Raw genomic sequence first — 16,478 nt, forward strand, 5'->3', positions numbered from 1 at the left:
TGAAGGAGCTGTGCTGGTGCGATGACGGTTCTATGCTGAAGCCAAGAAGTCACACTCACAGCAAAGACCAGGGCTGTCCTGAAATGCACCACAGCCATCCTCAGCAACACAGAGGCCATGAGCTCCTCCAACAACAAGCACACTGCCAGGAAGCCAGTGTGATGAATGCATCCTGGAGACCAAGCAGCATGCATTTTCCTCTCTAGAGCCAGGAAGAGATGCTTGATGTGAGGACCACAGCTTCTCCAAGAGAACCAACAGCTCAAACAGCAACACGTAAGAGAACCCACAATGCCTCGACGCAATAGCTTCTCCATGTCTCTATTTATGCAGGCAACTTTCCTCAGGTGGACATCTACACTCAGTGCCTTCGTGATTTAATTCATCTGGCATTAAGCTGACCACCAGATTTTAATCTGTAACACTACATTACACACAACATATAATCAAATGGCACCTTGCGGAGGAAAGATGCCGCTGGGGCACTTCACTAATCAGGCAAGGAGAGCAGTTTCCCCAGAAGTAATGGCCAGTCAACGTGTATGCATCAGCAATCAAGGGAGGCAAAAATCAGCCGATAAAACAGAACTATCTGGAGTGCATGCAATACAAAAGGGTTACTTTCCAGAAAACAATGGCTGAAAAGTGAGAGCTTCAAACCTAACTCAGGACAGGGGGCCGGTGACACTGCCCACTTTCATGTCTTTTAATTTGAATCTTAATGTAATCTACAGACCTGGGTTCAAAGAATGATGTATGCATTTGTACTTGGAAATAAATGAGCTATTTTTCACAGCACTGTAATCTAAGCTTGTAAGATACTGAAATAGTTGAGGAAATAGGTTTTTCTGGGTCTTACACATGGCCAGGTATATAATACACCAAGAGGGGAAAACACCCAGAACACTTTCCTTTAAATTCTGTTAATGCATGTGGAACGTTCCAAGGAGCCCAAACAGAAAGAATGCAAAGCACGAAGAAAAGGGCCATGGCCAAGACAAGAGATGCGGGCAAATCATCAGGATGGCAGGAGCTCAGGAAGACACAAGAGAGGGTTACCAATGATTGCCACAGGTACCCGGGCTGTGATCACCGCCCAAGGCCCAGTTAGGATGTCTCCTGGGCTGCCCAGGAGAACCGCCAACATCCATCATTTTCCAAATGTGCTGCAAGACAATTTCAATGAAGATCTGTTCTCTGGTGCAAACACCAATTTCTCTATGACTGTCTGCCTTGAAAGGGGGTCATACAAGCCAGCTCGGCACCAACAACAGACAAATCACCACAGAGTAACAGGAGTCAGATCCACGCTGGCCATCGCTAGGACGAGTCTGCCAAGCAGGAAGGGACGAACAAGGCGAGCACTGGGTGGGCACCTTCAGTGCAAGCCGCGGGACCTGGCAGTGCCGCACTTTAGACGGGGGCTGACAGGTAAAAGGTTACTAACCACAGAACTAAGGGCTCAGGACGACAGGGGGACAAGGTGGACCCAGCACACAGCCACAGTGCAAGCTGGGTCGCCTTCCGTTTCCTGGCTGCATGGGAGAAGACACAGACTTTCTTCACCTGCTCTCCCCACGGCACAGAGTGAGGCTGAGGTTAAACACTGTCCCCGGGCATCAAAACAGAAATGGGCTCACACAGGTCTGCTCTGCAGCTCAACATGAAGGACCGTGAGGGTATGCTCGTGCACAATCGGAAAAGAAAAAGACTAGAACTTTGAAGTGAAAAATTCTAGACTCACAGAACAGGGAAAAGCAGACCACCGCAGCCAGTCCTGAGGAACAAAGATCATGGTGACCACCGTCCACTTACTCCAGGAGCGAGCCAGGCACCACAGGAAGCTAAGGCATCCCCGGAGCGCTCTGGCCTAAGACAGCCACTCTGATCAGGGCTCCTGTTAGAGCGGAGCAGGCTCAAGTGAACAGCTTAGGAGGAATCTGAAGATACCCGAGAAACAACAAAAATCCTGGCCCCACTCACATGAATGAGGGAAATTATAAACAGCAGACTGGGTATCAACGAAATTAACTTAAAAAAAAATCAACAAATTGGAGCAGCTGGTTCTGTCACAGAATAAAACCAATGAGCCTCCAGCCACTTCCCGAGAGAGAGAGAAAGACTCGCACCGATGCAGTTAGAAGTGAAAAGGTGAGCTCACAACAGACACGCCAAAATGCAGAAGGAAAAACAGTATCCCAGCAAATTGGCAAATGCGGAAGAAACAGATTCCTAGACTCATAAACTACCAGACTAACCTAACAAAACATAAATATGCTAAATACATCAAACACGCAATGCAACTGACACAGTAGTAAGGAATCTACCAACTCAAAAACCACCCAGGACCTGAGGTGCTCACTGCTGAATCCTACACAGCCCTTAAGGTGCTGTCTCATCAATGCTGTTCCAGCTCTTCCAAGAGTCTGAAAGAGATTAATGGCAAGCAAGACTCACCCTGATTCCAAAACCAGAGAAAGACTCAACTAAAAAAGAAAGCTATAGGCCAATCTCCTTAATAAAGAAAGATACAGAATCCTCAAGAAGATACTAGCAAACCGAATGCAGCACATCACTGAAAAGACCATACAGGTTTCACCCCTGAGACCCAACAATGGTTCAACACATGTATTCCAATAAACGAAATTCCCCACACGAACAGCAGGAAGGCCAAAACCACACGATCCTACCACTAGACACAGAAAAGCTTCTGACAAAATCCAATGCCCTTTTTATGGTAAGAACTCTGAAAAAAGTTCTGGAAAGACCACATCTGAATTTGCTAAAAGCTATTTATGAGAGACCCACAGCCAGCAGCATATTAAATGGCAAAAATCTAAAAGAGTTCCCCTCCAAAATCAGGACCAAGGCAAGGATGTCCAACATCATCACTGCTACTCAACACAGTGCTACAAACATTAGCCACGGCATCAGGTAAGAGGAAGAAAGAAAAGGAAAACTTACAGGAAAGAAAGAACTAAATGATTATTACTTGCAGATGACGTGATACTCTACATAGAAGGTCCAGAGGACTCCATCAAAAACCCCCTAGAATTCACAGCCAATCTCAGCAGCATAGCAGGATAAAGATCACAGGAAGCCCACCAATAACAGATGCGCTGAGTGGTATTATTTTGGAAATATACTAACCACAACTTCAAGAACCCCATCCATACCCTACACAACTTGGATATAAAAAAAGGACAATTTGAAGGTATTTGTGCAGAAGTGGATGCAACTGGAAAATATGGTATTGGGTGAAATAAGACACACACATAACACAAGCCTGAGTAACTGTACAGTATCCTGAGTAACGCAAATACAAACTAAGAAAATAAAGGGAGGACAAGAGACGAGGAGATGGATCCCTTGTAGATGGGAAGAGGTTCGGGGGCCAACAGCACAGGAGAGAATGAGGAATCAGAGCAAAGATATGCCATGTATGGGACCCTAATAACCTCAATCAACACGCAAATTATACGCCATGAACATGAACTAAGACTAATGTTATCAACAAGAATGAAAAGGGATAAAGAGGAAATCAGAGAGAAGGGGAAGGAGGAGGAAAGGGGGTTTACAAAAAGTGAAACAAGCTGATTATGCACCTGTACCCCCTCCCCAAGACTGTAAACTTCATGTACTACAAACATGTACTAATAATTATTTACAGACTGGCTGAAATTATGCAGCCTGAAAGAGGAAGAGAAAACAGATTCAGATTAAAAGAATGTATCAAAAAGCCAGGTGTGGTGGCTCAAGCCTGTCATCCCAGCACTCGGGAGGCTGAGGCGGGAGGAACATTGTGAGTTCAAGACCAGCCTGGGCTACAAAGTGAACTCAAGGCCAGCCTGGACTGCATAGCAAGACCCCATCTCAAAAAAGACCAAAAAAAAAAAAAAAAGTGTCAGCTGTTATGTTCGCTGCACGAACTGAAAGAACATCTAGAGAAAAATAAAAAGGCGTATATTCATAAAATCTGATCACACAAAGAAGGGTGGCAGAAAGGCTACGTGTTGTGGCGCACACCTGTAATCCCAGCATTCAGGAGGCTGAGGCAGGAGTATGGCTGTGAGTTCAAGGCCAGCCTGGGCTCCATACAGTCAATAGGGACCAACCTCAATTACACAGCAAGACCCTGTCTCAAAACAAAACAAAAAAAAAAAAAAAATATGCATACATATAAACAGATGAATGTTTGCTCACGCTAATGACAACATCGCACTTGGTGTTAATAGGTAAAATGAATGACAGCAATTGTATATGGGCTAGAAAAGGAGGCAGGAACACACAAAGTTACCCGCACTGCCCGGGAATCAGTGCACCGTCATTGGAAAGTGCCTTTAGGAAGGCTGCACACAGACTTTGAGAACTCTGGAAAATCCATAAAAAGAAAACATATACTTGGTGTATTACTAATGGACAAATACTGAATCAGACCACATTCAATTTAAATAAGACTGCAGAGAAACATGGGCAGTTTACACATTAATCAACAGCAATTGATACCAATGAGACGCAGTTATAGGGCTGGGGATTGAGCCCAACGGCACAAGCGCCTGCCTGGCAGGGACACGAATTCAATCCCCGGTATCAAAAAAAAGAAAAACGCAATTATAGACATGGTACATATTAATCAATTCAATCAATAATCATTTCAAATGTGAATTGTCTACGCCAATTAAATAACAGGATGACACAACAGATTAGAAAATAGCACTTTAGTGTTCTCTATAACAATCACTTTAAATAAATATACATGGAGTTAGAGGAGGTATTTTTCAAAGGTTTAAACTTTCAGTGACATATAAGAAATATATTTAGTACATATACTATATAATACATCTATTATATAATACGGCCACCACAGTGAAAAGCATTCTCTAATACTCTAAAATATCACTCATAGATTAAAGTGATTTCGCCACCAAAAAAAGAGACTGTTATGAGGTAATGTGTATAGTCATTCTCTCCTAAAAATTTATCTATTCCATAATGTATACACATTAATTTTGCTGAGAGGACATAACAATACTTATAGGGATTCTCCTCAAAAAGCAACCAATTAACAGACGTTCGCAGGGCGTGCCTGTAATCCCAGCACCTGGGAGGCTGAGGCAGGACTGTTTCGAGTTCAAAACCAGCCTGGGTTCAAGGGAAGCCAACTACACAGCAAGATCCTGCCTTAAAACATTAATTAATTCATGCTTTTTAAGTTGAAAAGCACGAATTTCCCAGAATAAACCACTGCAGGCTGACAAGACCTTGTCTGCCCAATTCTGGGAAGTCAATTTAATAAAATACAAAACCGGTCCAACGACCACAGCCTCAAAAACAGTCCTATTTGAAAGACAGCTACAACTTCCTCTTACACGCCTACAAAACCCCAAAGGCTGTGAGAGAGGGCACCATTCTGTTCTAGGTGTCAGTGGTTCATGTCAAATCTGTCCTCCACTGTGGAGCTCATCTCTTTTTTTTCCTAATTTTCCCTTGATTTCTCACCGGTTTTTCTTAACATCGTGGGGGGGGGGGAGTCAGCCAGGGCTGGGCCCCTGAAGGAGCCGGTAAAAAAACCAGGTACCTGGCAACCTCGGATACCAGACACCCCTGCCGCAGGCCAGATCTCTGGACAAAAGGCAAAAGAAATGCAACCACACCCTGCGATAAACATCAGGATTGATTTTCTAAGTAGATATGCATCGCCCAGAGGAAGCCAGGAGCCACCATCCCAACCCCCCCCCCACAGGAAGCCACTGCTCTTTAAGCCTGCCGGATCACGACGTGACTCGCTCCCCCATTCGTCCCTGATTTGGTTAGTTTTACCTGAACAATTACTTTATTGATTGCCCATAGTTCTGTCCCACCTCGGGCCTGTCTGCCTTTGAGTTCCCAGCTTCCCCTTTTGAGACCCGTCTTACCCCGAGGTTTTGCTCTGTGAAAGCGTCTAGAGAAGGCGGGGTCCTTGGCAACCCACTCCGGACCCCTTCTGTCTCTCTCCCAAGCAGAAGCTTTGGTTCTCTATGTAATATATTCTGCTTTTAACCTCCGTCGTCCCTAAAATTCCTTCTTCGATTTTAGAGAACAAGGGCTCGTACCGGACATACCGTAGTTTGGGAGTTTGACTCCCCCTGATCACCCGCTTCCACTCAAACCCCGGGTATCACAAGGACACAGGGTCCCCCTTTTCCAACCAGTTAGACAACACGGAGGAGCGTCAGGAAATGTACGACTTTTAAAACTTCTTTAAATTATTATTATTTTAAAGTGCACTGAAGCCCCCCTTGAAAACACTCAGGAAAAAGGAGGCGCGGTGAGAAGGGCAGGGACCCCACGGAGGAGAGCGCCGGCCCGCGGGAGCCCCCACTGGAGGTCCCGGACCCAGCCTCAGGAGCGTACCGAACTACAGCAACCGGTCCCGGCTGCACACATAGCACAACCCGCGACGCGGCGGCTTCCCGCTTGTGCGAATAGCCCGGCGTCCCCGCCCCCGGACGCCCCGCCCCCCGCTCACCATTCCCAGATTCCGGGGTGACCCGAAGTCCTCGTTCAGGGTCCCGCAGGCCTCAGAGGTCACACGAGAGAGGTTCGTCGACGCGCGAGTCCAGGCGCAAGCACAGGTGCAGAATGAAGGGAAATTTCGCGCGCACCGAATGACGCTCCGAAGAACAGAGCTCCACATTGGACAGTTCACGTCGCCCCACCCTGCAACCTTATTGGTTCGTCACTCTGTCTCCGCCCCCTGACTTTTGATTGACAGGCGATGCTTACCTGTCTCGGGACTGAAACAGACTCCAGACTTACCCGAGCGCGCTTCCGTGGTGTGGTGGGGGGATGGCTTTTCTTTCTCTAATTTGATTTTTAAGGGTTTTCCCTGCTGAAGTATTAATTAGTTAAACCTTTCAGTGTCCTCAAGACAGAAACATCACTCACAGGACCAATTATTGGTGAAGGATGAACTTTCGAACGAAGAAAAGCGGAGAATTAAAATCCATTAGCAGCTACTAGCTTTAGGAAGCGCCTTTAGCAGAATATGATTGCTGATCTAAAACCTAATTTTTTGCTTTTCTTTTCCTTCACTAAATTTATTTTAGTGTACTGTCAATGGGGAAACTGTAAAAGGCATTTACATTTTCTTCTATTAAAAAACAGGTAAACTGAGGCACGACCGACCCAAACAAAATGCAAGCAACAAACAGAAATTTATTTCAGTCTAGGTGCAGGGGGACCGCACTGGCCCCGCGGGTTTGGGTGTAGGGGAAGTTTATAGGGTTGTTCCGCTCGGGGTGGGGGCCGGCTAGAAAGGCCAGAGGTTTTGCAAGTTTCAGAGCTCAGATCGGAGGGCAAAGCTGTGACTCCCCGTGAGCTCTGTGTCTCTGCAGTTGGAGTTAGCAGCTCCTCTGGGAGAGGTTTTCTTCCCCTGCTCGAGCAGGAACAAAACAAACACTAAACAAAATTTCATGACAACGTAGAGAATAACAATAGTTAATATACGTGTAACGTAATCTGAAAAAAAATTGCCAAAATTCTACCCAGAGAAGAAGTCCTAGACCAAAAACAGCAACAAAAAATTTACAAAAAAGAAACAGAAAAGTTAAAGGGAAAAGCTTTTTCAATGAAGAAAAAAAAACTGGTAATATAAATTTAAAAAATTAATATAAATCTTAAAATATTTTTGAAACAATGGCATAGATAACTTGAAGAATTATCCGGACTTTTCCCTACTTTCTGTACACCTTTTTTCCATTCCTCACTTGTCTGTCTTCTGTCTGTCCCTCCCACTTTAATTCTCATGTAGAGAAACCATGCAGTATTTAAGCTTGTGTGTCTAACCTGTTTAACTTAACACTATGTTTTCAAGTTGTACCCTTTTTTCCTGTGAATGCCTCAAGCTTACCCTTAAGGCAGACTAGTTCTCCACTGGGCATAGATACATTTTCTTTATACTTTCACTGTTGTGGACATACAGGCTCTTTGCAAAATGCAGCTATTATCAACTGTGCTGCTATAAACACGGGATGCATGTGTACCTGTAATACGGGGGCTTAATCTCTCTTAGAAGTTACCTTGAAGCAGGGTAGGTAGGTTAAGTGGAATCGCTTTTTTATTTTTAGTTTTTCAGGAACATCTACACTGTTTTCCATACCACTGCTTTCCATAGTGGTTGTACTGGTTTGTATTCCCACCAACAAGGTGGCAGAGTTCTTTTTTCTCACATCCTGGCCTGTACTGGCTATTTTGATGATACCTATTTTTTCTGGCGTAAGATAGAATCTCTGTGTTGTTTTAATTATTATTCTTGTGGGGAAAACCAGTACGGGAATTGACGAATCAGTGATGACAATCACCAGGTGCTCTGTGCAAGATCATTCACACGTTCTTTACTCTTTGGAAACTTGTCAACGCCACCCCTCCACCACCGACCCAGCCAACAAATGACAGCAATAGTAAATCCTAAGGATATTACACATTTCCCTTTGAAGACCCCTCTCTGACATCAGGATGAAAGGTCCTGAGTCTCTCTACTATATGATGATTTCAATTATCTTTTTGGATTTGTCAAACAGGATAGATAAATAGAGATGTTTTAAGTAAACACCAAGAGTTTACCGAAAGTAAATGAAAAATTAAGAACCCTGACTAGTCCAATAACAGGCAATGAAGTTGAACCTGTGCTTTTAAAAAAATACCAGACTAACTACGAGAAGCCCAGGTGCAGATGGGAATTGTACAAAACCCTTAGGGAAGTTGTGACACCAATACTGACTGGTCAAGCCTTCTGATAAAATTGACAGGGAAACAATATTCCCAGAAATAATCCCCACTGTTACCTTTATTCCAAACTCACACGAGCATCCCACCAAAAAAGAGAACCACAAACCAATCTCTAATGAACATAAATGCAAAAGTGTTCAACAGGATACTGGCAAACAGCCAGGCATGGTGGCGCACACCTGTCATCCCAGAACTCGAGGCTGAGGCAGGAGAATCACTGCAAGTTCAAAGCCAGTCTGGGCTACATAGTGAGTTCAAGACCAGCCTGGACTACACAGCAAGATTCTGTCTTAAAAGAAAAATTACAGACCAATCTCCTTAACTAAAATGGATGCCAAAATCCTCAACAAGATACTGGCAAACAAACTACAGTGGATTATTGAAAAGACTATACATCATGACAGAGTTATTTGCTCGGTCTTTCCAGCTCCCACTGCTGAGCTTTCTGGCACAGATTTGTAAAAGAGACTGGCGTGAGTCCTTCTTGTGGGCTCTGGACCTCCAGTTGGACTCGTGGGAGGCACTGTCATGAGCTCTGGGTCTTCATCCAGACTCACGTGGGACATTGCTGTGGGCTCCAGGCCCTTGGCTGAATATTCTGGGTCTTTAGTGTTGCGGATAGATTACCTGCATTTTCTTGTGTTAAGTCTGGGTGACCATCATAAACAATATTATAAACTCCATGTCCCGATTCTAATTTTTTTTTCGCACAACCCCTGACTTCAACAGACAGTTGTGTACTCCTCAGTGTACCCTTCGGCCAAACCTAAAACACGCCAAGAGGAAGAATGGACCCCAGTTCGTCCCTGTGCCACTCCCATGCTGTTCCAAAACTGTTCTTGGCATGTGGATGGAAGGTCAGAAATACCCTTCAGCAAGGGGATTAAAGTTCCTGGTGTGTCCTCTGCTCTGTGATCATTCACTTAAAAATTGTCCAGCAAGTGCTTCCTCCACAGGACACTGCACAGTAGAATTGGGAACACTTAGACTGATCTCGTGGGGTGCAGGTGTGTTTGACCCCTCATTTTCCAACTGAGACTGAAGAAGATTAGCAACATGCAAGGTTGCACAGCTCAAAGTGGATGGAAAGGCAGGGGTGGCTCCCCAGCCGGGGCACTGGTTTTTGCAGTGAGTGGTTCCTCCTCCAGGGAGATTTTAATACCCTTAATTGACCACACTTCCGGAAGCAGCAGCTGTCCGCTCTGCTCCCCAGTCCCGGGATGGCTGCTTTTCTGATTCCAACCCAAACAGGTGTACGGTCACGCCACGCAGTAAACTCACACTTAAATTTTCTGGGGGCTGCTTGTTTTGTTGGTTTTCGTATATGGGAACCCGTTAGATGTCGAGTTCACGTCCCACAGCACCAAGAAATGAAGTCACAAACCAAAGGAGGAAGCTGGGGAAATTTTATTGGAAAGAAGGAGAGAAAAGTGGTTTCTAGGAGGGCCACTAAGAGCCTTGGTCTAGAGTAATTTATACAGCAGAGTCCCAGTGTGCGCACCGTGTGGCTCAAACTGCTGTAACCTACAGCACCACTCAGCCCCTGCTGACTCAGTAGGAAAGGGGGACACATGGCCAGGGCACATGGAGAGAACAAAGGACTGGGAGAACGGGGATCCCTCTGGCCACTCACCACGGTGACCGGTGGCTCTCCGGACTCCCTGGACCAGGTGGTGCTGATCACAGTACAATTTCATGTTAGTGTTTATCCCTCAGGGAGGGGTTTTCTCATCCGGAGAGAATGGCCATCACTGGAAATCACAGGTTTTGTGCTAATACTGTCTGGGCATTGTTTCATGTCTATACCGTGTACTCTAAACAACGATTATGCAGTGTATTAATTATTGTGCTGTCCTGCTAGCCTGTTTGGAAACTGTTTTATTGTCATTTTTTTTTTTTTTTTTGTCTTTTTCCTTTTTATCGGTACCAGGGATCGAACTCACGACTGCCTGCTTGCAAGGCAGGCGCTTATGCCACTGAGCTAAACCTCCAGCCCCTTTATTGTCATTTTTACTTTTTTTTTTCCTCTTTTAAAAAAAAATCTAATCGTAACAAAAACCAGCAAGGCTGCAAATACATGTGGAGGACACCCGCCATCCGGGCAGCGGCACCCTGACATCTGGTTTGATTTCCTCCAAGTGTGCCAGCTCTGAGCACCGGACCTGCAGCCCCGTGGGGTGACGGAGGAGGCTAGGGTGCGGTGTCCTGGGAAAGGGGGCGTTAACCGGAAACCTCAAAGGGGAATGGAAACCTCGGGGCGCGTGAGGGAGCAGAGCCAGAGGAAGGGCGTCCCAGCCAAGGGGGAGGAAGGGAGGAGAGGGAAGGAGGGAAGAGGTTAGGCAGTAAGGAGAGAGAAAGAAGATGAATAGATAGGTGATAAATAAATAGATTGATTGATTGATTGATTGACTGATTGACTGATTGATGGATGATGGGGAGGGAAGGCTGCACACCTCTGAGTCCCCCTGGACCGTCTCTGTGCATCCCCAGGCAGGCTCCGTGGAGAGGCACCGGGAACTGTCACCAGAGGACACACCCCAGAGACAAAGCTCCCGCCCCTCCGTCGTGACCCAAGTCCTTTGTGCACCCCTGTCTGGGCTGCACAGCGTCCCTGAAGGTCCCCAAAGCAGGTAAGCTCAGTCCTCTATCTGGGGCATTTCCTAGGATGAAGGGGGACCACTGCACATGTGGGAGGGCAGAGGGAATTGGGGACTAGAGATCACTGGAGCGGAAGGAGGCGCTGGTGTGGGCGCAGGAGAAGGCTGGAGCCCACAGCCCCGGGCACCGGCTGCTGGCCACCAGCTCACCCCTGCTGGGGTCCGTGCAGGTCTGTGCCGTGCTGACTAAGTCTGCTAAGACCCTGCTTCCTGCTCCCACGTTAGATCAAACTCTAGGTGGAGGTGACCTTCTGTTGCTGTGACGCTGACTGAATGGAATTGGTCATTTTCATTCTCTTATGTGCTTGTGTTTATGTTTTTTAGTGACTCACTTTGCACTTAAAGATGTCCCTTTCCTATTCTATGTTTCTTTTTATCTTCCATGGTTCGTTCCTGATCCATCTTGATTCCCTTTTCGAATGTGCTATCGGGAGGCTCCAGGTTTGGTTTTATTTCCACGGAAATGTGCTTTTTCCAGCAGCATCCCCCACGCCATGCTCTCTGCCTGCTGATGTGTTCTGGGACCGTAACTATGTCCACACACGTCTCTGGCAAGGAGGTCTCCCTCTGAATCTCAGGTCTGTCCCTCCCAGCACTGGGCCCCCAGGGCTTTATTTCCAAGGCTTTCCAGGCAGCCACAGTAACTGAGAAGGCTTCTCTCCCATCCCCACTCCACCGGCTCCTCATTTGCAAGGTTAACTTTGCTATGCAAGGTTCACTTTATTCCGTCATGTTATCTTTCTCCCAGGAAAAAAAAAAACCCACTGGATTTTTAATGAATTTACAGATTACGGAGAAAAAACTAACACCTGCCTTCTATTGTGCGTTTTCTTTAAAACTCCCGCCAGCTTCCCCCTTTATAGGGGATTTAATCACACTCTGAGGAAGCCCTCTGTGCAGTGAGTTAAATTAACTCCGAGAGCCTTAATCTCTGCCACTGTGCATGCAACCTCAATTTATTTGGCTTTTTTTTATTTTTAGGTGATTTTGAACTTACAAAAAAGCCTTGCAAATACAGTACAGAAAATTCTTTTTTTTTTTTTTTTTTGTCTTTTTCATTTTTATCGGTACCAGGGATCGAAGTCACAACAGCCTGCTTGCAAGACAGGGGCTTATGCCGCTGAGCTAAATCCCCAGCCCCAGTACAGAAAATTCTGATAGTTGCTTCCTCTGACTTCCCTTGTTGGTAGAATCACGCATAAGCCGTCTGCAGTTACCAGGAAATCAACACTGGCACAACACTTTTATGCACGCTGTGTTACCTAAACTTCGTCAGGTTTTGTACTAATATTTTTTATAGTCAAAGATGCACTCCATTTCATTTAGTTGGTGTCTCAACTTTCCGTTATCATTTGTTATTATGTAAACATGTTTCTTTCTTTTTCCTTTTGTCTTAGGAGGCTGGGGATGGAACCCAGGACCTCACACAGGCAGGGCAAGTGCTTTGCCACTGAGTTATAATCCCAACTCGGGTTCAGAGAATTTAATTCTCCTTTACTCCAAAACACATGCATGTTTATTTCTTTTATGTCCTAACACCAAATTGTTTTTTGTTTAGTTGGGTTTTTGTTTTGGTTTGGTTTGGCTTTTGTTTCATTTTGTTGTTTGTTTGTTTTTGTCTTTGTGAGGCAGGGTCTCTCTATGCTGAGCTCACTTTGTAGCCCAGGCTGGTCTCGAACTCACAGTGATCCTCCTGCCTCAGCCTCCCGAGTGCTGGGATGACAGGCGTGCACCACCACGCCCGGCTGTAGACAGCTTTGTAAAAGAACTTACACCACCTGGCCAGGTACAGGAGCGCCCCTGTCCTCCCGAACACTGGCCCTTCTCCCTCTGCCCCCAGGAGGCCTGGCTGCCATGCGGGGGGCCAACCAGTCCTCGGCGGCCGAGTTCATCCTGCTGGGCTTCTCCGCCTTCCCCCGCCTGCGGCTCCTGCTCTTCCTGCTGGTCCTGCTCATGCACCTGTCCACCCTGCTGGGCAACCTGCTCATCGTGGCCACCGTGCGGGCCGAGCGCGGCCTCCACACGCCCATGTACCTCTTCCTGTGCGCCCTGTCCCTCTCCGAGCTGCTCTACACGCTGGCCATCACCCCGCGCGTGCTGGGGGACCTGCTGGCCGCGCGCCCCTCCATCCCCGCGGCCGCCTGCGCCGCCCAGATGCTCTTCTCCTTCGCCTCCGGCTTCAGCCACTCCTTCCTGCTCACCGCCATGGGCTGGGACCGCCACCTGGCCATCTGCCGCCCGCTGCGCTACGCCGAGCTCATGAGCCCGCGGGGCTGCGCCCGCCTGGTGGCCTGGTCCTGGGCTGCGGGGTGGGCCGTGGGGCTGGCGGCCACCGCGGCCGTCCTCCACCTCCCTTTCTGCGGCTCCAACAGGATCCACCACTTCTTCTGCCACGTGCCCCCGCTGCTGGAGCTGGCCTGCGGGCGGGAGGCGCGGCGGGTGGCCCGGGGCCTGCGCCTGCTGTGCAGCTCGGCCCTGCTGGGCTGCGGCTGCTCATCCTGCTGTCCTACGCCCGCATCGCGGCCACCGTGCTGAGCATGCCGTCCGCCCGCCCGCGGCCGGCGCAGAGCCTTCTCCACCTGCGCCTCCCACCTCACCGTGGTGGTCGTGCACTACGGCTTCGCCTCGGTCATCTACCTCAAGCCCGGGGGCCCCCGCTCCCCGGAAGGGGACACCTTGATGGGGCTCACCTACACGGTCCTCACGCCCTTCCTCAGCCCCATCATCTTCAGCCTCAGGAACAAGGAGCTGAAGGCGGTCGTGAGGAAGGCCTTGCTCGGCCACGGCCCCTGCGGGGACCCCTGAGGGCCACTGTCGCAGGGGCCATGCTGGGGGCTCTCTTCCTGTCCCCTCTGCCTGTCTGTCTGTCTCTCTCCTCTCTGTCTGTCTCTGTTGCTCTCTGTGTGTCTTTCTCTCTGTGTCTCTGTCTCTGTCTGTCTCTGTGTGTCTCTCTCTGTCTCTCTCTTCTCTCTGTGTCTCTCTGTCTCTGTCTCTCTCTCTCTATCTCTCTCTCCCCCTAATATTGAGGCTGCTCGGCGCTCCCAGACCACCGAGTACCCCGCCATTCTGGTCCAGTCCTCTGAATCTTCATTGCGCTGTAATTCACACGCCACGTGACTTGCCCGTTTAAAGTTTTGCACGCCCCTCGGCACACTCAGTTTAGAACACTTTCATCACCTGCAGAAGAAACTCGGAACATTTCAGTCATCGCCCCTGCCCTGAGCAACCACCAGTATGCTCTGTGTCTACGGTGTGCACCTCGTGGGTTTTACATAGGTTCAGCCCAGGTTCTCCCAGGCAGCACCCATGTTGTCAGGGTTCCCCCACGTTGTAGCCCATGGGAATGCCTTGCCTTTTCCACGGCTGCATACTATTCCATGGATGGATTGGCCACCTGATGGTGGTCATCCACCCAGTAGTTGGTGGACATTTGCATTGTCTCTGCCTCTTGGCTACTGTGAAATATGCTGCTATCAAAAGTTGCACGTGAGTCTGTGTGGACGTAGATCTCACAGCTCGCCCTCGGAGCTGAACTGAACTGATGGGCCACGCAGCAGCTCTGTGATCATGTGGGGACCTGCCGTAGCTATTCCAGTGACTGCTGTGTCGTGTCCCTTTGGAGGTGCCTGGGTTTGCTGCCTCCTCCCCCACCTCGCCAGCACCTTTCCATTGTGTTCACCCTGGTGCTGTGTTGTGGTTAATTTAATTTAATTTAATTTTGTCGTGCTGGGAATCAAGCTAGGGGCTGGCCCAAGCCGAGGAAGGGCTACTCCGCCGACCTGCTGCCCCAGCCTCCCGGGGATGTGGTCTGCATTTCCTACGAGACTTATCCTAGGTCTTAGACATTTAATGCGTGAGTTATTTCACCTGACAGGGAAGACGGGGTTATTAGCCACATGTTGAAGATGAGGAAGTGGGCCATGAGGAGAGGAGGAAAACCAGGACTCAGCCTTGGACTGCAGCTGGAGCAGAACCAGTCCTGTGAGCTGAACTGGTACCATAAGCACGCACTTCTCAGGGGCTGTGGGGTTCAGGGGGAGCCAGCCTGCTCCAGAAACAGGAGATTTGGGCAAGAGACAGACTGGAGCTAAGGGCCAGACTTGTGGTCTAACGTCAAGGCTCAGAAAGTTTCGGATTTTAGGGATGCTCAACCCGTACTGAATTCTTTATTCTAAAAAATAAAATCCCTGACTCCTGGGTCTGGAGCAGCATGCATGAAGCCCTGGTTTTGGTCCCTAAAAAACCAGTTCCTGGCCCCTCTTAAAGCCAGGTTAGGGCCGGGGATGTAGCTCCGTGGTGAAGGCACCTGCCTGGCAAGCACAAGGTCCTGAGTTTGATTCCCAGCACCAATAAATAAAGAAATCAATAAAGCCAAGTTATCTGGTTATAATATTATTATATTATAACCAGCCACGCCTGTGGGCGTCCGTGGCCTGACTTCTAGGATGTGGAGGAGCAGTGCAGGGTTTCCCCCACGAGCCGTCACAGCCCAGGGAAGTTTCACGGGGCAGGCTCAAGTTTGGGGACAGCTCGGGCAAATCACGGTTGTGGAGGCAGACTTGGAATACGGACAGACTGTGAATTTAAAAGAACTGATACAAAAGCGGCTTCTGAATTAGACCCCACAGATGTCACTGTTGTTCGGGTGACCGATGTGAAAATAAAATAAACCATATTTCCTTGACTTAGCGGTAATTGCTTTATGAATTCCAAACAGCCAAGAGAGGTGAACTCAGGGAATACACCCAGGCATTGGTTCTTAAAAGAGGAACACGGCCCCTGGGTCAGGCACCTGAGGATGCTGGGTCCACAAAGGGCCACACAGCATCCGCCCTGAGAAAAATTTCGATATTTTGTTCATCGAGGAATTTTAAAGATGAAGTATAATTTTATATGTATCACACTGCCACCCTCCATCCCATAAATATCTATAATTTAAAAAGAAATGTTTTTATGCATTCGATGTTATTTTTTTTCCTGAAGTCTTTGGTGGCCCCTTAAGTTGGGTACTCAAGGAGACTGCATCACTTGCTTTCTCCCAAAAGGGGAAAA

At 48.0% G+C, this 16,478-nt stretch overlaps 2 protein-coding genes across 3 annotated transcripts in view; one reads left to right on the plus strand and one right to left on the minus strand.

Moving 5' to 3' along the window:
- LOC100734299 (zinc finger protein 883-like) overlaps positions 1 to 6,682 on the minus strand; it is an 18,339-nt gene extending 11,657 nt beyond the window's left edge. For both annotated transcript variants that reach the window (XM_063228572.1, XM_013157212.3), the window contains exon 1: positions 6,509 to 6,682. In XM_063228572.1, the coding sequence (XP_063084642.1) occupies positions 6,509 to 6,676 (168 nt within the window). In that variant the 5' untranslated portion in view covers positions 6,677 to 6,682. The remainder of the gene's footprint in view (positions 1 to 6,508) is intronic.
- Positions 6,683 to 13,277: 6,595 nt separating this feature from the next.
- LOC134471153 (olfactory receptor 10H5-like) lies at positions 13,278 to 14,231 on the plus strand. Its single transcript, XM_063229129.1, is given in 3 exon segments — positions 13,278 to 13,911; positions 13,914 to 13,972; positions 13,974 to 14,231. Coding segments are annotated over 3 exon segments (948 nt in total). The 5' UTR covers positions 13,278 to 13,280.
- Positions 14,232 to 16,478: the final 2,247 nt, after the last annotated feature.

Source organism: Cavia porcellus, unplaced genomic scaffold, assembly GCF_034190915.1.
Source record: "Cavia porcellus strain 051 isolate PalLab524CR breed Dunkin Hartley unplaced genomic scaffold, mCavPor4.1 scaffold_17, whole genome shotgun sequence".
Classification (NCBI taxonomy): Eukaryota; Metazoa; Chordata; class Mammalia; order Rodentia; family Caviidae; genus Cavia; species Cavia porcellus.